Here is a 21,585-nt window from a genome sequence, read left to right on the forward strand (position 1 = left end):
GGGAGAAATTATGTTTCTGATTGGGAATTGAATTTGCTGGTAAAGACAGTAAATTGAGACAATTTGAGATAACAGTAGCATGATCATATGAAAATTAGTATAGAAATCTGTGTAGTGATGTTGTTCATCTTTTAGAAAAGATTTTGAACAAAACTATTATCACTATTAAGCCTACTAATCTTCAATACATTATGCTATGTCATGAGTTTTCATAAGGAAAACTGGCTAGGAATGTATAATATTCTATTACAAATGTGGGATTTAGTCTTTTTTTTTTTGGTACCAGGGATTGAACTCGGGTCCTTGCGCTTGCGAGGCAGGCGATGGAACCACTGGGCTAAATCCCCGGCCCAATGTTGATTTTAGAGATTTTTTTTTTTTTTTTTTGGTACTGGGGATCAAACTCAGGACCTTGCACTTGGGAGGCAGGCACCAGAACCACTGAGCTAAATCCCCGGCCCTTTAGTCTTAATCTTTACTGTGCAAAGTAAATGAAGTACTCTTTGTAATATTTTTTCTCTTTCAGAGTAATCTTGGAAAAAGAAGGGCCTCGTTCCTTGTTTAGAGGATTAGGCCCCAATATAGTGGGGGTGGCCCCTTCCAGGTAAGAAAAAATATAGCTTAAACAAAATTATGGCAATTTTTGTTTCAAGGCATCTGTATTTAGTCGTTTATATACACTTACATTTATAAATGCAGTTTTCAGTGTTTATGGAAAGTTGAAATTTGATTTTCTTCTCAAGGATTTCAGATGTTAATCAGAACAAATTTTTGAAGTAATGTTTGATAGCAAGAAATGGTTCTGAATGTTTTGGAGCTTAACAATTTCAGTACTGTTAGAAATTAACCATTTTAATATGAATGCAATGACATAGTCTATAATATGATGGAAAAGATATTGTATTTGCATTAAATGATTGATACTCTTGTCCTGGGTGAAAATAAATGAGAAATGCTGTATTTATAGGTAAGTTTTAAATTTTAAAATTCTGTGGATGAACTTGAGATTTGGGGGGGACAGTAGTTTTCAAAATTGAAAATAGTGTAGATTATATATCTTTATATTTGATTAAGTAGGCAATATTAAATTAGTAATGTTTGCAAAATAAACCTGTAAATTCCCTTGTAGCTAGTGGCTACATATTGAGCCTGCCTAGAAGAACACTTGTGACCTTAGGAATTAGAAGAATTTTTGTGCTAGGGAGAGGGGACTTGAAAATCTACTTGAAAATCTTTATTGCTAAGGCAGTAAACTACATACTGATGTTTTGAGATGGGTGTTTAATGGTTTTTGTGAATTTAAACCAGCTCTTACATCTTAAAACTTTTGTCTTTAAGAAAAAATAAGTATTTTTTTAAATTAGAACTTTCCCTGCAGCTAAAGGCATAATATTTAAGATACCTATCTCGAGTCTTTCTGCTTCAGATAGCTATCCTGCTCTGTACTCTACCTGAAATTCATGCTTCTTCATGACTCTCCACATAAAAATTAAACTTCAGAGAAACAAGATGGAAAAGTGGAACCAAAGAGCTAGGAAGAGAGACAAGTCTTAGAACAGGCTTGAAAAAGGAACAAGAAGTCTAAAATAATGAAAATTTGTGCTGCATTAAAGGGCAATAAGAGATACCCACAATACCTGGCATAATAAAAGAAACTCAAGGAAGGAGATACTGAAGAGAATCACGATGGCTGTCAGTATGTTGTAACAGTAACCACCTAAAACGATGAGCAGATTGAACCAGGCAGAAGTACAAAGGACCTCCATCATTGTGAAGCAGTTTTTGCACCAAGTTCAAAAAGCAAAGAACAAATAAGGGAACTAATAACTGAAGGAACTTAGCAGTAACAAATAAGACTAGAACTCTAAAACTAAACCATTTTTTGTCTTTGAGTACAAGCTAAACAGGTGGAATACTTCGATTTCCTATGAAAGTAGCCAAAAAGACTTGAACATACTACTTTCCCATTTTTCTGATACCGTTTTATCATAGATTTATCCATGATAAAACACAGTATAAAGTTCATACTTAGAGTGAACATGGATACCCAGCTGTCTGTATCCAAACCATGTACTGTATACCTGTGTTGCTACTTACTGGATTTCAGGTTTTTTTGGTGTGTTGTTTTTTTTTTTTGGTACCGGGGATCGAACTCGGGTCCTTGCACTTGTACAGCAGGCAGCGAAACCACTGAGCTAAATCCCTGGCCCTGGATTTCAGTTTTTTATATACTCTTTTCTTTAAGAAATTGTCTACCAGCACTCTGGAAGTCTAAAGCAGGAGGATTGCAAATTTGAGCCTAGCCTGGGTAACTGAGCAACTGAGATCCTTTCTCAAAATAAAATGTTGTTAAGAAAGTCTGGAGATGTAGCTCAGTGTGAAGGCCCTGGGTTCAATCCCTAGTACCACCATGAAAGAACGAGTGAGTGAATGAGTGAATGAATGAAAAAGAAATTGTCTACTTTGCATCCTGATTGTAAAAAATTCAAAAAGTATACAGTTGCCTTTCTATCTTAAACACATTGCCTCTTACCCATATACCTTTCAACATAGTCTTCTCATAGATAGGCACTATTAAACAGTTGCATGTGTAGCCACACCATAATTTTCCTGGATTAATAATTTTCATGCATTAAAACAATGTATACTTATATTTATAATTATCATTTACATAAATTGTATCACACTAAATATTTAATATAATTTGTCTTGAAGCTCTTTCCCATGATATGTGGGGTGGTTTTCAATTGGATAGTGTTACTCTCCCATAAGTAATTATCCCCTTATTGATATTTTTCAGATTTTTACTGTTAAAAACAATAGTGGTTTTGTGAACATACCTGAACTATTATCTTTGAGTACTTAAGACCATATGTTCTTTTAGTATGCTTACCTAAAGCAGAATTTCTGAATAAAAGAGCATGTGCACATTTAAACTAGAGAATAGTTTACCTTCTAAGAAGGCATATAATATTTTTATATTTAAATAATGAATTAGTTGCTCTTTATCCGTTATCTTTACCAGTCCTGTTTACTGTCTGCCCACTTAATACTTGCCAAGTTAACTAAAACTGGTTTGTGACTGTTTCAATGTATATTTGTTTAATGTTTGATGCAATTACACCCTCTTTCTTATAAATTGACATTGTATGTCTCTATCTGTGAATTGCTTTTATATATTCCTTGCCTTTTTTCTCATTAGGATGTCTTCATTTCTAGGAATACATTGTTTATTACTCTTCACAATGTGGCATCAAATGTATCTTGTTTTTTCTTTCTCATAAAGTGGAATATTTTATTTTAAATTGCTAATTAACTTTTTTCCTAAGCACATTAAAGACATACTAGTGAAACTTTCCTCATTTGCACTTCATTCTGTCCCTTTTGGACAGATAATTGGGAGAGAAATAACGGTATTCATATGGCAAGAAAATCATCAAAAGCCTAGAAAATTAAACAGTGAGCAGGTAGTAGGAATGCATGAAGTCATAGTAAGTTAACAGGAAAAATATTTACAGATCTAATGGACTGTTTACAAACATTGGAAAACATATCCTAACCTTTTGTTGGGATTATTGTATCTGTTTAAGAAGAATACTGTGGAGCTGGGAGTGTAGCTCAGTAATAGAGCACATGTTTAGCATGCAATCCCTGGTACCCCTCCCCAAAGAATACTGTGAACTATTCTGTGTAACATATAGATTATAATATACCACAGTATAGCACATACTTTGATTAATTGGATCAGTTTACTCTCTACTCTCCTTTCCCCACTAAAAAAGTATATATTTAAGTGCTCATAGGGCATTTACTTACTTAGCTGTACTACTCTAGCCTTAGCATTGCACATTCTTCATAGCCTTACTCATTCATGGGGTTTCCAGTCATCAAAATTTCTGTCAGTTGCTAAGTGGCTGTCAAAGTATTGCACAGGGTTTGGTTTGTTTGAGGACAAATGCTAGGAACTTTGCATTTGAGTTGGGTTTTTTTTTGTTGTTTTTGTTGTTTTTTGGTACCGGGGATCCTGAGCTAAATCCCGGGCCCTGAGTTGTTTTTTTTTTTAATAAGTTGATACACAAAGCACTTCAGGGTATTTGGGAAAAATGTTGGATAAATTACATGAGAGTCAGGCTATTACATGAGAATCTAGCTAAGACTATGATTTTTTGATTTCTTCATCCTAAAATTAGGAAGATGAAATTGCATTTACTCTTATGAATTAAAGAACATGCTGATTGATAAATTTTTTCTTTTAGAGCAATATACTTTGCTGCTTACTCCAACTGCAAGGAAAAATTGAATGGTGTATTTGATCCTGATTCTACCCAGGTTCACATGATTTCGGCTGCAGTGGCAGGTATGAATGTATGATTCTAAAAAACGAAAATATTTGTGAAGCCTGAAGACTTAATGCCGAATCACAATGCGTTTATATTAAAAAGTTAAGATGATTAGTGTTCTGTTCATTGATTAACATCTGGAAAGATGATTTTTATACTTATTTGTATAAAACAAATTTCATTAGATACCGTATATGTAAAGTTTGTCGTCAGCATTTTTGTAATTAGGAGTTTAAGTAATAGGCTACAGATAATATAATATTTATATTGCTTTGTGTAGTTCGTTGAATATTTAGTGATTACTTTTAACAGCTTTAAGAATCCAACTATAATTACGCTATAAGTTACAGAGCTGTAATTTATTTCTGTTAGTGCCTTTTCCCTTTTTGCTGCATGTTTTGGCTTCTGTCTGAAATGTGCCAGCAGTTCTTGGTAAAATATGCGTTTTGTCCTGTGCTCAAGTGCTGAAATTTTTGTGAGTGCTGTGTTATTAATAACTCAAACAGTAATGTGTATATTTTTAAAAGTATGTTTATTCCGTATAAATCAGACTAGATGATAGCACCTGAAATTTAAACACTGGCTCTGTACATGTTTGTTATAGAAATGATTCCAGGAACTCTTCTGTCATCTTTGATGAGTATATATGATTCTGAAGTAAAACAACTAATCTCAGGTCTGTGCACTGCCTTAAACTGTGAGAGATTGGTTTCACCAGTCTGGTTCTGGAGTCATTTGCTACCATGCATGTTAGACAAAGCCAGGAATTTTAGTTCTCAATAGAAAATTCTCTTAATTTTATGAGACTTTTTAATATATTTAACCATATCTCACATTTCCACATTATGCTGTGGCTTTATAAAGCAAACTATAGCTGCTTTGATCAGTTATTGATCAACAAATTTAATGTCAGTTATGTGCTTAATAACAAGAGCCTTATGTGCAACCATTTTCTATTTAGAAATAAATTCGATCAATTTGAATCACATTTTAACGACTCATTTATAAGTTTGAAACACTAATTTCTGAAAGGTTGAAAGCCTTTACCATATAATACTTGTAGCATATACCTTACAAATTGTTTTCAGAGCTTTTTATATATAGCAGTTTTTGACTGATTCATTGACATTAGAAAGCTGGAGGGGAAGGGACAACATTAAAGCTCAATGGGCCGGGGATTTAGCTCAGTGGTTTCGTTGACTGCTGCACAAGCGCAAGGACCCAAGTTCAATCCCCGGTACCAAAAAAAAAAAAACCTCAAGATAGTTAATACTTTGATTTACCAATAAGAAAATCTTGGGCAAATCAGGTAATGTAAGTGAGCCTCTGTTAGCTTTATCTATAGAGTAGGTTGATCTAGATGCATTAAGATTTTGAAAACTAGTCCTTTTATTTAGTATGGTAGAGATTATCTAGTTAAGTAGAATTATATTTAATGTACTTTTATAGATGTTGCAGAATATGATTTTCCCCCTAAAATTTGAGTGTATAATAAGGTACAAGTCGGTGGCAGTAACAAACCTAATAACCACTGTCTTAGGATCTTTAAGAATATATTTCCAGATTACCAGTGTTTATGATTTTGGTTTTTAACCTCAGTAAATTATAAAGAAATATCAGTGTTATTTTTTTTAAAAAGAAATCAAGAAAGTAGCTAGGCAATTGCTTTATGTTAAAAAAATTGCTTTATGTTGAGAATATATATTCAGAATTGTAAATGTAGAGGTACAGGGTATCTTAATTTTCACTAGAACATCTTATTTCATTAGAATATGTTATCAGAATTTATTATATTTGTATCACATTGCAAAAGAAATTCAGAATTGTCATTTTGTACTTTTTTTTCTCAAATGTGTACAGATACTAACTCAGTTTGTTTTTTTTTCTTTCTATACATTGATACTGTTTCACAACTTGAATTCCTTGAATTTTGGTAAATTGATAGTTTTATGCTTGTTCAGCGATTATTGCACTGTACACTTACTGTGTAATTTGAAAATATTTCTCCCATTTGTTTGCAGTTCCATTGTTCTGAGAATTGTGCTTTCAGAGCTTCCTTGCACTGTTCATGAGCATTAACATTTAGCTTTGCAGTTTTTTAATACATGTTGATGAAACTGAATGGTCCAGTACAGACTCATTAAGGTAGCCTTTTGCCCCTTCTTTTTTTTTTTTTTCAGTACCAGGGATCGAACTCGGGTCCTTGCGCTTGCACAGCAGGTAGCGAAACCACTGAGCTAAATCCCCGGCCCCCTTCATTTTTAATCTAGACCAGATTGCTCTGGGTTTTCTTCACAATCATTTTTAGAGGTCTAAATGTGAATGCTTTGGGGCTGTGAAATACTTACAGATAGTCATGTGGAAAATAATATTTTAACTGACTGTTCAAGAAAAAAATGCTAACCTTGTCACTTGAGTATAGAAAATGCACTGAAATAAGCAATTAGAATAGTGCCTAGGAGATTTTTGCCACATCAACTAGCACACACATTCAGGATTTAGTAAGGTACCTAATTTAAATTCCAAGTAACCTCTCAGTTCAGTCTCGTTTTACAATTTATCTATACCAACTCACATTTAATTTAGATACAAAACCTTAATTTATTAAAAGGACAGCTAAAGTGGGTCTTTTTTAATGTTACAGTGTTATAAGTGAATACATTGTGAGAATATAGTATAAGCTTCTAAGATGTAGCTATAAACTTTCATGCTTAAAACATTTTTCCAATTATGAGGATGTTTAATCAGACTAAGTAATGCTGACGTTTTATGTTTTACCTGCCATTTTTTTCTCTGCATATAACTTTTGTCAGACTAAATTTACCCTAACTATTAAGGGGTTATCTGTTTTGTATCCGTTTAGTTTGAATGAACTTGAATACCTTTTGTATACACATAGGCACAGATGTGGATAGAAAAAAATTAGATTGTTTCTTTTTCAGTAATTCTCAGTTTTTAAAGGTTTTTATCTGGCATTTACATGCTCTTTTTATGTATAACATAAATATTTAAAAATTATTTATTTTTATGTCTATTGTTATGTATTCATACAGTTGGTGCTCAATTTTTAATATATCAATAATGTCATTTAATGTTTCCTACATATCTACTGGATTTTGTTTACAGGGTACATTTATTTTTCAGGATAAATTTTTTAATTTGATTTACAGTTCACAATTAAAATTTTTGCTCATTAAATACAGATTTTGTCTTCAGGTATAAAATGTTTTTAAAACAATATTTTAATTGTCCATGGCAGTTTATTCAGCCAGATGGGTGGTTGGACAGATGTTTTGTTTATGTGTAAACATTCTTCCTGTTTTCTGTTTTGTAGAATATAAAAGATTAAATACAAAATACTCCATAAATATGGATGTACAGTATTACTGGCTAGAGTGCAAAAAGTGAAAGGTACTATGGTAAAAACATTTACTTTATTTTAAAATATGTAAGTTCCAAAATGAAGTTACTTGAATATTCTGTTGAGGTTTTTATTTTCTTTTGTTTTGTTTTGGTTCAGTTTGGTTTTTTGAGACAGGGTCTTATTATGTAGTCCACTCTGGCTTTGAACTCACTATGTAGCTCAGTCAGATCTCAAACTTACAGTCTTCCTGCCTCAGCCTCCCTGAGTTCCAGGATTACAGATGTGTGCCACCAAGCCTTACTGAAAATGGATAGAAAATTGTGTTTTGAGCTCTTTGACAATGAAAGATAATAATAATAGGAAAATAGGATATGGTAATCCCCTCTAAATATTTTGTTTTTAGATTTCCCTCTGACAAGGTTAGCATTTTTTCTTTAAGATAAAATTGATCTTGGTTTAGGTAAGTATTTGGACTCAAATTCTGGGAGATAGATGGTGGGATTTTCAGTACTCGGTGCATTTTTTTAAAAGCCCATACTGATATTTCTTTCTCTCTCTTTTTTTTTTTAACTTAAAATTTTCACAGAAGTTAGATCTCACAGTAAATATTTCTCAAATCCTTCCAGTGGGATTCAGTTTGTACACATGTTTCTGATGAGGTCACTGCTTGTTATTATGATACAGAAAAGCCTGTGTCTATTTTAGGCATTTACTGTACATTTCTCCCGAGAAAAGAGTGAGATCGTGTCATCTCATGCTCCCCATCCGCAGGTCACTTCCTGTAGAAATATGGACTAACTTAAACCTCGTGAGTACTGATCTGAGCATCTCTTGCAGCCTCTGGTATAAGAAACACACCCTGGGATTTTATAGGGCTATGGAATTAATAGAAGGCGGGAAATGAATTTTTATTTCCTGAATTTGTGTGTGCATTATTACTTTATAAGAATTAATTGTGATCCCTTTGTAATCCTTTCTAGAAGGAAGAATGGGTACTTTTCAGTCATCATGTAAGCCTGGGGTCTTCAGCTTGGCCATAACAGCCTTGACCTCCAAAGAATTTAACAGTATATATGTATAGTTGTAAATGGTACCACACCGTCCTACAACATTTAGATAAAATAGTAGTTCTCTTTGCTTAGCTAACATTTTAAAAAATCTGGTAACAGTGCTTTCCTGTCTTGTCTATTGATACTTGGCTTTCTACTCTTTTGCAAATATATTGATCTTAATGCTATTAGTATTTTCCAAATAAATTGAGGATACAATATACGGGATCTTAGCTGTTTTAGTTTTAATTGACTTTTAAAATAGTTTTAAAAAGTTTTTCTGTGGTGACATGGGTTTTGTTCTTACAAAGTAAAAAGTACTGAAACATGCAGTACTACAGGTATCACTCACTTAATGAAATAAACATTTTCAACAAGGAAATTTATCAGGAATTACCTGTTTATCTGGTTTTTAATGATTCACACTATCAAATAGAGTTTGATATGAAGCAAAATTTTAAAAATTGCATTTAAAAAATATTAAAGCTTTTAATAAAATACTATCCACACTACTAACAGTACTAACAGTATAGTTAATTAATATAAATTATCATATTGTCAGTGTTTCAAAGCGAAAATGCAAAAAAATAATAGTAATAATAGGCAGTTTCTAAGTTTCAGGAGCAGCAGTCTCAGTATCTTTATGTGTGCTTTGTCTTAGAAGTAGGGTGAAGATAAGTTAAGCTTTGGCTAGTCTCAAATTGCATTGTAGTGTAATTTTAATTTTAAGTTAATGGTAAATTTTGGGGTTTTTTTCATTTGCTTCATTTCTTGAGTTAATAGGTTATGTATTTCTAGATTTAATTAGCCTAACAATGTCTAAGTATATTAACTTATTTTTTGGCTAAGAGAAAGTAATAGAGTAAAACTCAAGAACTGACCAGTTTTAACTGCTGAAAGACAAATAGTTAAAAACCTGTGGGTTATGCCTAGATTCCTTGTCCAGCCTCATACTTTATTGGCCAGTAGACTGGTGTATTTATTAAGAAAGCTCTAGTTATTGGGAGAATTGAGACAGAACAATTAGAATAAGTATAGCTTACTGATAATAGTAATTACAAGAGTAATTGCAAGAGATCACAACGTTCTCTCACTTACCTGAATTTTAATGTGACCTCTGATAAATAGGTTAATTTGTACCTGGAAATGAATTTTAGTTAAGTGAGAAATACCTGTTGTTTGCTTTCTGATAGTGATTATTAATATGCCCATAGACTAATTTAAAATTATAGTTTTTGAGTATTTAAACATTTTTATTACTAGTAACATTTATAAATATTTATTGTGTGTGTATATATATGTGTATGTACATATATATATGTACATACACATATATACATACAGTTTTTCCCAGCTGAAATTGAGAGATTGTGACTTATTTGAATAGTATTACATGGAGAAACTTGGGTACTAACTTTATAGCCTTAGAATAGAGCTTTTATTTAAAAAGAAAAAGCTTTGTTGCTCATCTTTTTATTGAAGTATAATGAGTTGAAATGTTTTATTTCAATAGGCTGCTTTTTTAAAAGTTTGATTCAAGGATTTCCAGTTGTAGGCTTTATAAAAGTCAATGGTTTTTCTTCATTTAAAAGTTCTACAAAATGATTTATAAAAATTATTATGAATAATGCAAATTTTGTTGGTTAATGCTGCTTAGCAGCTTCTTGCCTATAAACTCTTTTAAGTCCTTAATCTTACAATACAGACATCTAATATATTTAAGAAATAAGAATACGATTCTTATTTTAAAAATGAGAATCATTAAATTGGGATTTGGCCAGAGTGTTGATTTTTTGCTTTAAAATTTAATTTGAATATCTTTAACTTTTTCACTTAGAAAAGCGAGGTTCAAAAGAAGAAGAAAAAATACTGTACAACTTTGTTCTCAATTAACCCAGACCAGGCCAGACAAATATTTAAATGAGTCTGATAGTTCCATGGTTTTTTTTTTCTTTCCTTATACCAACATATATCCATAAAAAGAACCTCTCATTGAAAAAGGTGTTCCTGGCAACCTATTCATCACTTTTCATTTTTATTATTTTAATACTGACTGAAGCTTCTGAAGTTATTGGTCCCATGCTAGTTTTATGTTTATGTATGTAGTATTAAAAGCACTTAAGATAAATGGAAGCTATGTAATTTTTATAAAAATATTAAATGAATTACTAAAAATTCAATTTATCTTACTTGCAAAATAGATTTAATTGGAGTATCCCTTTGTGTAACATGTGTCTGTTTCTACAGCATTAAAACAGTGTGTTAAGTAAAGTTTGAATTATTTGTTATCATAGAAGAAGAAGGAACCTAATGAGGTCAAATTCAGTTTTATAAACAATTTAGTAAAATTATTTTGTATACGTAGATAGAGTGACTCTGAAAGCCAAGAAAGTAACTGATTGGTTCCACATTCTATATTTTAAAAACAAAGTACAGAGGTACCTCGGTTCATGAACACTTTGGTTTGCAAGCAGAAGCATTTGTCAAATTTTTTTTTTATTTACAAACTGCATTGGATGACAGACATGACCATGACCATTTTTTTGAGAATCGTGGAATGAAATTAAGTTCGTTAACAGAGGTACCACTGTATTCCTAAGTATATCGCAACATTTTTGTTCTTGAAAGTACTTATATTAAATCTGATTATAGTACATCTTTCTAAAAATAATGGGCTTGACTGCTAATATGTGGTAGAGAATATCAAAACAGTTAAGATCCTTAGACATTTCTGCATGGAAGTTTTTAATTGAATTTAAAGCCTAGATGAATAAATGTAGCTTGATATGAGAAATTCTGTGAAGTTTATATAACCAGTCCTAAATGTAAAAGCAAACTATGAAAACCCTGTTTTGTGTAGGTGAAGCAATCTTATAAGTTCGCATGATCAAGATTGCATTTTGTGTTCTGCTGTTTTTTCCAAAACTAGGAAGCTGACAAGTAAAAGATATGCATAAGAATAGAATTGTACTGCTCCAGAGATCTTAATTTACTACCTGGAATTGAGCCATTTTAGGTGACTACCCTTCTGTAGTAATAGTTACTACATAGCACTTTAGTCTTAAAGTAAATGATAGCTACCTTCTACCCTGACTTACCTTCATTATCTATAAAAGTGAGAGGGAAGTTCCAATTTGTAATGTTTTGAACTTTTGAGTTTTGTACATGTTTAAGTGGATGAAAAGTAGATCTGTCCTATTAATGCTAACAAAAACCTTACCTCTGTGATACCATTACTTTAATAGTAGTAGTAAATTTATTTGTAGATAAGTATTCGTAGGACCCAACAAGTCTTTTGTGTTATACAGACCAAAATATAACACGGTCATTTATGTAGAATTCATTTTTAATGTAGTGATCTATGACATGAATTGCATCCCAGGTAGCTGCTGTAGAGTGCATGCTTTTTAGCCCTAAAATACACACAATTTCTGTGTTTATTCCTGGAAACAGGTTTCTGAATTCAGTTTAGGGAGTAGAGAGTGCCCTGGAGAGTATTCTAATAGGTTGGGAGAGTGCTTTATATGCAATCAGATTTTACTCTTAAAAGAATCTTTTAGTTAGTCAGAATTTGAGAATTTATGTAGACAAGAAGTAAAGACAAATGTTTATATGGATTTGGAAAATGAAAATGTAAAGCATGTATCAATAGTTTAAATATTTAAAGACATTTTCTTTAATATAGATTCATATAATTTAAAGAATCTTAAAACTAATAATGTGTGCATTAGCTTTACTGAAGTTCATTTTAAACATGTTTGTTTAGGTTTTACTGCAATCACTGCAACCAACCCCATTTGGCTTATAAAGACTCGGTTACAGCTTGATGCAAGGTATGTTAAGTTTTAAAGTGGATATAGTTAATCCTGTCTATAAATTTGTATCAGTATAATTTCAGTCCCTGGTATCTCACCGTGGTTTTCCCTTGTTACCCTTTCCTGATAAATTTGTTCTTTTTCTTTGTTTTATTTCATGTTGAAATTTGGGTCTTCCATTAGAAACAAAAATGGTAATAGTTGACAGTATGAAACTTTGCAAATGAAAAATGTGTATTATGTATTGCTTTGTTTTGAGATAATCTCACCATGTCCCCCAGGCTACCCTTGGACTTGGGATTCTCCTCTGTGTTAGCCTTCCTGGATAACTGGCATTATAGGAGTGCACAACCATGCTTGGCTGTGTTGTTTCTTAACAGAAAGGGAAAAGTCTGTAAGTCACCTTTTCATTGCTAGAACAAAATATCTGACATATACAACTTGAAGGAGAAGAGGTTTATTTTGGCTCACTTTCAAAGGTTTCAGTCCACAGTTTGCTAGCTCCAAGGCAGAAACAATTGCAAAGGAAGGCTCCTTACCCTATGGCAGCCAGGAAGCAAGAGGGTTGGAAAGAGCCAGAAAAAGAGGGAAGGGTTGGTGATGAGCTTAACCCTTCAAATGCACACCCTCTAGTGACCTGCTTACTCCTATAGCACATTCAGCTATGAACTTAATGGATTGATCCATTGATAAGACTGGCACCCTTGTGACCTAGTCACCTTCCAAAAGCCCTACCTCTGAACATGAGACTTGAGGGACAGAGTATATTAACCTAGCCCAACAAGTGATATTTTGCCTTAGATGAGTGCTTATAATTGGCCTCCCAACAGCTGAAGAAGTCACATGGTCAGCCAGTCTAGAGTGAATCTTTGAGAATCATTGCTCGAATCCATTGACCTTGTGTATAGAGATCCTTGGGCTGGAGTAGCACTCTATGCATGGGTGTGTGTATGGTTTTATGTGTGTGTGTGTGTGTGTGTATGTATGTGTGTGTCTGTGTTTGTGTTTGTGTCTGTTTGTCTGTACTTCATCTTTTACCTCAGCTTTACAATAGTGAGATTCATTCATTCAAAATTATGGAGTAGATACTGCTACATGCTGGAGATACAACAGGAATCAGTAGGGACTAGCTTGAAATGGCATGCATCAAGGAGTGGTTTGTTTGCCTGTTTTAAGCAGAGGAATAGTGAAAACCCTAGGGAACTAGAGATGTAGGATCCTAGGCATATACTGAGGACTGAGAAAACCAGAAGCATTGCAGCAACTATCTGATCTGTTACAGTAATAATAATGTTAATGATTTTTGGACTCTCTTAGGTTTTCAATCTGGAGTAGGCTCAATGTACAACATATTTCTACTGTTTTTGTATTTTGAGATTTGATAAGTATTGTTATGTCCTGTAGGCTACAAATAAAACTTATCTGGGAGATCAATAACAATTAATTATGTCTGATTAAATACCTTTTTCACATTTTGTCAAGTTGAGCTATATGCTGTTTTGAGAGTTGAAAGAAAGATCTAATTGTTTCATTAGACTAGTCCTTTTAATGAAATCTTTAGTGTTATAGCAAAACTTAATATTTTTTTCTTAAAGCCAAAGATCTGAAAAGTAATGGTAGATAAAGCTTAACCCAAGGGTTAAAAGGTATAACATGCTAGCCCACATTCTACTATTGTAAAACCATAACATTGCAATCAAGAATAGAGCTGATGTGTCTACCTGTCACTCTTGCATGTTCATATTTTTTAACTTTCTGTTAAGATCTCTGATGTCGGAAAATAGTTACAGTTTGGTTACATGGATCATTACACTAAATAGGTATTCAGTATCTAAAGAAAATCATTATTTCATAAAATTGGAGGACCCTGTAAGTTATCAGGTGGACCTTTAATTGTGGTTTCAGTTGGTTATGTCAAAAACAGGTTAGATAATGATTTATATTAGGTAAATTTTCTATTTCTTTCCCTTTAGGTGGCATTTAAGCTCATTTCTCTTAGGGAGCATTCTGTTGGGGGACTGACGTGTTAGAGTAGATTTTGTATCCTGTAAGAGTAGCTACTGCACTATTACGTAGCACTAAGGAAATTGTGTTGGGAACAATATTAAATGAACACTTGATAACTATTCATCAGGATACTGATATGGCCACTGCCTTTAAATTATCATAGAAAGTTTGATTTATATTTACCTACTCACTTTTGAGGGAGAATCTTGGTGGAGATGGAAGAACTCCCCAGGCTCACAGAAATTCAGTTAATCATACTCCTTGGTTTATTGTGTACTATCATAATTATTGTCTCCATCATTGTTTTTGTGTTATTAAATGCAAAAGAAATTCAACGTAATTTGAACTGGAATTAATACAGTGTAATGTGAAGGTCTTTTTGTACTTGTTTTGTTTTTACCTTAAGCTGCAGCCAGAGTGTAGAGCTCCTAAAGGAGTTTGTTGGTTATCTCTACTACCTAAAACCCAATTAGGAGGATGTGAAACTAAAGAGTCAGTGTATTTTGCATTCAGTAAAATAAACTGTTTACATGTTATCTGACCAGTATAAAAAAATTTGGGACAAATAATAAATATAAAAATACACGTGATTTTAAAATTTTGGTTTCAACCGAGTGTGGTGGCACACACCTGTAATCCCAGCACTTAGGAGGCCAAGGCAGGAGGATTCTGTGATTTCAAGTCTAGCCTGCAGTACAAAGAGACCCTGTCTCAAAACCAAAACAATTCAAAAATAAAAAAAATAAATTTCTGATTTCACTTCGTGAGTTAAAGAAACCATATTTTACTAGAGTGACTTTTTAAAAAATTTATTGGCTAAAAATCCTGTACACTTAATGTCAATAACATTTTTCCTTTTTACCCTTTAGGAGCCGTGGGGAAAAGCAAATGGGTGCTTTTGAATGTATCCGTAAAGTGTATCAAACAGATGGACTTAAAGGATTTTACAGGGGCATGTCTGCTTCCTATGCTGGCATATCAGAGACTGTTATCCATTTTGTTATTTATGAAAATATAAAGCAAAACCTACTGGAATGTAAGACTGCTTCTATGATAGAAAATGGTGAAGAGTCTGTAAAAGAAGCATCAGATTTTGTGGGAATGATGCTTGCTGCTGCCACCTCAAAAACTTGTGCCACAACTATAGCATATCCACATGGTAAGAAAAGCTGATCTATAGGAGCAAATTCTGTGATACAGAAACACTTTCCTATTCTGTCTGATGTCCTGCTGCTTACAGCATGTGTAATTAAATCCAATATAAAAAAAAAAGTTGGGAGTTTATAATGAGATTAAGTGCTGGATAAATAGGTCAGTATATGCTATCATGCAGCACAGTAGCAATCAAACATGAGCTCTGGAGACTGATAGTCAACTTCTAACCCTGGAGTTAAATTCCAGCCAAGCTTAACCCTAAGCTAGTTGTCCTTTGGGCAAACTTGTATTTTTGAAAAAGTATGCATGTAAACATAAGTACTCTAGGTATATTAGAACATAACCAGAATTGCCCTCATTTTCAAATGAGAAACTTGAGGAAAAAATGTAAAAAGTAAATAATTTGCCCAAGGTCACATTAGCAGTAGAGGCCAAATTTAAAGTCTATAATTCTGAGGACCAAGCTATTTTATATTATTTTATTTTGATAAATACAGTATTTCTTTCATTAAATTTTATATTACTAGTCTCTCAATAACTGAAGAAATCACTGAAGAACTTACATACTGAGGGGCTTTTGGTAGCTATTAACCTTTGATTTTTTTTTTTGATGTGTTTTTCTTTTAATGTAAGTGTAAGTGACATGATAATATTACTAGAAAAGGTATCATGGATAAAATTTTGGAATTAAGTATATAAATGGCATGGGCCTTTAAGATAGAACAGGAGATTTCCAGTAAAAGTTTGCATTTGCCATGGGCTGCTTTAGATTGTCTACCCCAGCATCATAAAGGGTACTTTGTTAGAGGAAAAAATTGAGAATGAATGGCTAACGAACAGTCAGTTTTTAAATAGAAAACTCTTGATTCTTTATGTTAGCTTAAATGGCTAAAATCTCTCAGTAACTTCAGTTTCTTTTTCTTTTTTTTTTTAAGCCCTAATACTTTACATTAAACTCAAGGCCTCACACATGCTAGGCAAGTACTCTACCACTAAGCTTTACCCCCAGCTCAGTGTCTTAAATTGGACTGATTTTGAAGATCCTTCCACTATTAAAGTGTTACAATTTTTGCTTACTTGATTTTTAGCCTTAGCTTTATCAGTGACAGCTAGTGTCCTAGATATCTTCAGCTTCTTTGTCCACTCATTGTTTTATGTTACTATATGTGGACTGTTATAAGTACATTAGTAATATTTTCTTTGCACTGTTTGCTTTTTAAAAATCAATCTTTTCTGTCATTGCATCCTTCTCTATTGATCTTTAATACTGCCTCTATTCACTTCCTGCTTCTTCATACTTTTCTCCTTATCAAATCTATTTTCCCTTGTGTCCATTTATCTTACATACAACTGTTACTTTAGTGTATATGATTTTGGCTATATTAGAAATTTGCTGTTACTATAATATGACTACTTTCAGTGAGCTGTACATTAAAAATCATTTATCCTGAGCTACTTACATACTAACATGTAATATACTGAGTATGATTAGGAGAGTTATAAAGAAATCAGTAATTTTTAGATTGGTTTTATTTCTTTCCTAAAACAGAAGTTGTAAGAACAAGACTACGTGAAGAAGGAACAAAATATAGATCCTTTTTTCAGACACTGTCTTTGGTGGTTCAAGAAGAAGGTTACGGATCCCTCTACCGTGGTCTAACAACTCATTTGGTGAGACAGATTCCAAACACAGCCATTATGATGGCCACCTATGAATTAGTGGTCTACCTCCTCAATGGATAGCAGCACAGGCTGCCACACTGCAAGAGGGAAGACCAAAAGATTACAGTGGATCGTGGAATATTGGAGTCAGCATGGTGGACAGAAAGAATAGTAGTTTGGGAACATGTACCATAATATGCCCAAGTGGAAGTTTGGTGAAGATAGCTACACCACGTTACTTAGTCTTTCAGTAATGTGGAAAAACCTTAGCCACCTCTAAAGGAAATGTCTTTGGAAGCACTCCTTTGTCAAAATTGCCATTTCTCTACCGTGTCCACCAGATACAGTTGTGTTTTATTGACCTATAATATTGAGAGTGTAGTGTTTATTCCAAGAGGATTTTTCAAGTCTTCTAAACAAAGCCATCCTTAAATATGTACTGTACTGTAGGTAACATAAATATCTAACTTCTGACTTTTAATTCCTGTAATACTGTAGGATAACAATAATTGGTAGATACTCAGTATTCTCATTTTGCTGAGATGACTTGGCACAATATTTTAATTATTTGGCACCAGTAATCACTTTTTGACAACCAAGGAACTGTAGTCTAAATATCTTGTGTATTAAAATGTTTGAGTCTCTTCAGCTAACAGGTGCTTGGTGTTTAGCATAATGTAGACTTTAAATTGTTACCATATAAAACTCACATAATACTTTGCAGATTAAAACATTAAGCAGTAAATTATTGATTCTTGACCATTTCAGTGACTTGAACGTGCTTATGGAACATGAATGAATGCATTTGTCTTTTCAGTAATTTACTAGTTTTGAACATGAATTATCATCTGTCATACCTAGGTATCATTTACTTAAATTAGAAAAATTTACTGCTTCTCTTTACTTCACATTACGAATTTGGGCCTGAATTTATTTCCAGGTCAGTATAGATTACACTTATTTGGTAGAGAAAATGGTAATTTTCAGTTTGACCCTTAAAATTTTTTTGAAGGTGATACTAATATCTGGGACAAAATAAATACTATAGAAGAGGGGCTTTCTGCTGTCTGATTCAGCAGGCAGTGTTTTTAATTGACTTTTGTAAATGAACAAGGTGATTTTGATAAATTTATTCTGACCTAGTTTCCTTGAATGGTATATCATAGATTCAGGTTTATTTGGGTTAAATGTGCTAATAGGATATAGTTTTTAAATTTTGCTGTTGAGTCATCTATACCTTTTAATACTTTAAATGTATCATATGTATGACCCTTATAAAGATGTTTGCTGTAATACTGTTAGGAGACTTTGCCTATGGATATTGCTCTCCCGGTGTATGACACTTCTACAATTAAACTCCAGTGTGTTATTCATTTCAGTATACCTTAACTTCATATTTTGTACAATGGCTTTATCTTAAGACTGACTTTTGTGAATGCACTTTGTGGCCTTTTTTGGGGGTAAGAGAGTTAGGAGAGAATTTCATGTTAAGACTTTAAAAATATATATTGGTCGTGTATTAGGCAGAAACAGTATGTTCATACATTTTTCAGGGTTCTGGTTATGTTTTTTTTTTTTGAAGATCTTAAAACGTGTTAAGTATTCTGTGTACACTGTAGTGCCACACATTATGGAAAAGCAGCAAGTCATTGCAAGCTTTTTTTGCTGACACCAATGAACATAGTACCCTCTTAAATTTCCCCACCTTGATTTCCGTGTAATCAACAAAACTGGATGCTTTTGAGGTGCTCGGTTGGAATTTAAAATATTCCGATCTATTGGAGACCAAAGGCAAATTTAGTCATTATCTTTGGAATTATTAATATCTTTTATGATAAATTTCAGCTTTGAATTTATTGTGAGAGCATACCAAAAAAAAAAGTCCCTCCCCAAATGAGTTTCTAACTTCAGTCTGTAGAGAAGTCTGTAATGTTTGCCTTTTCAGGTGCCATTTATACTGCCTAATACAGTGCCATTTGCCTTGTGATGATCCATAAGTATTAATTGTGTTGAATGTAGGACACTCTCCCTAGTCTTACTCATCTCAGTGCAAGTAGAGCTTACATTGACCTTTAGTGCATTGTATTCAGCTTTTTTTTAAGTACAGTGGATCCTCCAGTTACAACCAGGCTGACATATGAACAACTTGGGTTATGACCAGAATTTTAGTTTTAACTTATGACCAAAGTCTTGAGTTATGACCCAGTTGCTGCCGCTTGTGCTTTCAGAGGTCTGAGGTACTGATTTAACCCCTAAAGAGTTCTGGAAGGAACATTACAACATCCTTTTCTGTGGAGTTAATTGAGAAATCCTGGGCCAGTGTCTCTCTAAGGACACTGAGATCTGCCTGTATACAGGAGAGAAAATTTGTAGCCTGTATAGAGGAGCCTGAGCCTTCATTGACCAACTTGAGTTACAGTTAGCCCTCAGGAACAAATTGATTTCATCAGTCAAGAGCCCACTGTGTTATGTATGTACTGGAAGGAAAAGAGATTTTAGAGTTTCAGATTTTATTTGTGCGGCAACTGGAAAGGAGCAGTGAAGTCTTTACTGGTTTTTTTCCTCCTGAAAACAATCTGCCATAGTTTACAAATGACAGTTCAAAAAAGAAAACTATGTATAAAGGTTATATATAGTTTGTCTCTTAAATATTTTTGAAGATTTAAAAATTGATTGTTTTTAGGAAGAAATACATACTCAAAAGTTATTGGACTTGTTTTTAAAACTGTGGGTTGTATTCATTTGTTTGCTGTCAGATAACTTTAAAAATTTCTGATACAGAGGTAGTCAGCACTCCAGATTGGTATGTATTTTTATTACAGAGTTTTCTTAGAAAATTGAACTGAACACACTTAGCTTCAAGCAGTAGATACTGAAAGTACACCCTCATAGAACACCCTCCTAGCTAGAACTCTTCTGCCCATAACTCCTAGAAATGGTTCCACATCCTGAGGGTTTGCCAACCCTGTGACAGTGCTTTTAATTCCAGAGGAAAGAACTACCACTAAACCTCTGGCCAGGATTCCCCTGTGTAACTTTGTAGAACCAAACTTACTAGGTGAGGCCCAGATAGATTTGTAACTCTGAAAAACCATGATAGAGCCTTTTGTCTCCTAAAACCTAATACCCACTGGATATTAGGAAGAGCAGAGTTTGGGTTGTTCAAAATAATGAATGAGGACTGGGGATTTAGCTCAGTGGTGCCACACCTGCCTCACAAGCACAAAGTCCTGAGTTCAATCCCTGGTTCAAAAAAATAATAATGTTTACTCTTTCACTAGAGTATAAACATTTTGGCACTCTTAAATATGTTTTTAGTTACAAAGTACTGATTTGAATTTGAAGGAGTTAAGTGCTAGAAATCAATCTGTCCCTTCCTCTTCTAGAATTCTTTATGCCTGTCTTTTGTTGTTTACATGCTCATCTACCCAAACTTAGCATTATAGGGACCTCTTTGGGGCTGATAAATAACAGCCTTTTTCTCCCATAGTATTGATCATGACTTTAACATTCCTAAGAATATACATATTTCTGAATGATTTAAATTGAAAGAAATTTTAATATATAAAATACAGTGTGCTTTCTGTCCGTTCAAATCTCTTCTCCATCATTTGTTTATATTTTCCATTAAATCTGTACACTGATTTTTTTTGCTACTCTTAAAAACTAAAAATTCTAGCTGTTTTTATGTTAAACCTTTTGAATGTGTACCCCAATGTATGTGAACAATTATGACACATAAGTCATAGCTAAATAGTGAACTTCAAAGAGTTGATAACTTTTGCCCATTCATGTAAGTTTTGCTATTGCATTTATGTACATGGCTATAAATTGTGTGCATTTATTCTGTATTTATGTTAGCTAGCTGAATTTAACTTGAATTGTTAAAATTCAAAAAATTAAAATAAGCTTATGAAACTATGATGATTCTTTTTTCCATTTTGTATCTTAATATTTTGTCATGGTGAGAGTAGAATCACATTTTCCTAGAATTATCCTGTATTTAAGCAAAAATGCATTGCCATTTTCAAGATAAATGTTAGGCTTGCTTATTTAGCAAACTTTTTTGAGGCACTTTCTATCTGCTAGACTTAATGATATCTCTAGGAACCAAAAGGTCTTAAGTAATCTAATTCTCTCATGGTTTGTTAAGAAATACCTGTTCTTGCATATTTTTCACAGGCTTAATGATG

At 33.1% G+C, this 21,585-nt stretch overlaps 1 protein-coding gene across 6 annotated transcripts in view; it reads left to right on the forward strand.

Annotated features, from left to right (window-relative positions):
* Slc25a36 (solute carrier family 25 member 36) overlaps positions 1–20,563 on the forward strand; it is a 32,692-nt gene extending 12,129 nt beyond the window's left edge. For 2 of the 6 annotated variants that reach the window (XM_087186239.1, XM_087186241.1), the window contains 7 exons: positions 527–604; positions 4,257–4,357; positions 8,685–8,714; positions 12,520–12,586; positions 15,445–15,734; positions 16,666–16,707; positions 17,280–20,563. In XM_087186239.1, coding sequence (XP_087042365.1) covers positions 527–604; positions 4,257–4,357; positions 8,685–8,714; positions 12,520–12,586; positions 15,445–15,734; positions 16,666–16,707; positions 17,280–17,473 — 802 coding nt within the window. In that variant the 3' untranslated portion in view covers positions 17,474–20,563. The remainder of the gene's footprint in view (positions 1–526; positions 605–4,256; positions 4,358–8,684; positions 8,715–12,519; positions 12,587–15,444; positions 15,735–16,665; positions 16,708–17,279) is intronic. The other 4 variants (XM_087186240.1, XM_087186238.1, XM_087186236.1 and 1 more) reach the window with 3 other exon arrangements.
* The last annotated feature ends 1,022 nt before the right edge of the window (positions 20,564–21,585 follow it).

This window comes from Heterocephalus glaber, unplaced genomic scaffold (assembly GCF_053883595.1).
Source record: "Heterocephalus glaber isolate CG9 unplaced genomic scaffold, H.glaber_assembly_v1.0 deba00001504, whole genome shotgun sequence".
Lineage (NCBI taxonomy): Eukaryota > Metazoa > Chordata > Mammalia > Rodentia > Bathyergidae > Heterocephalus > Heterocephalus glaber.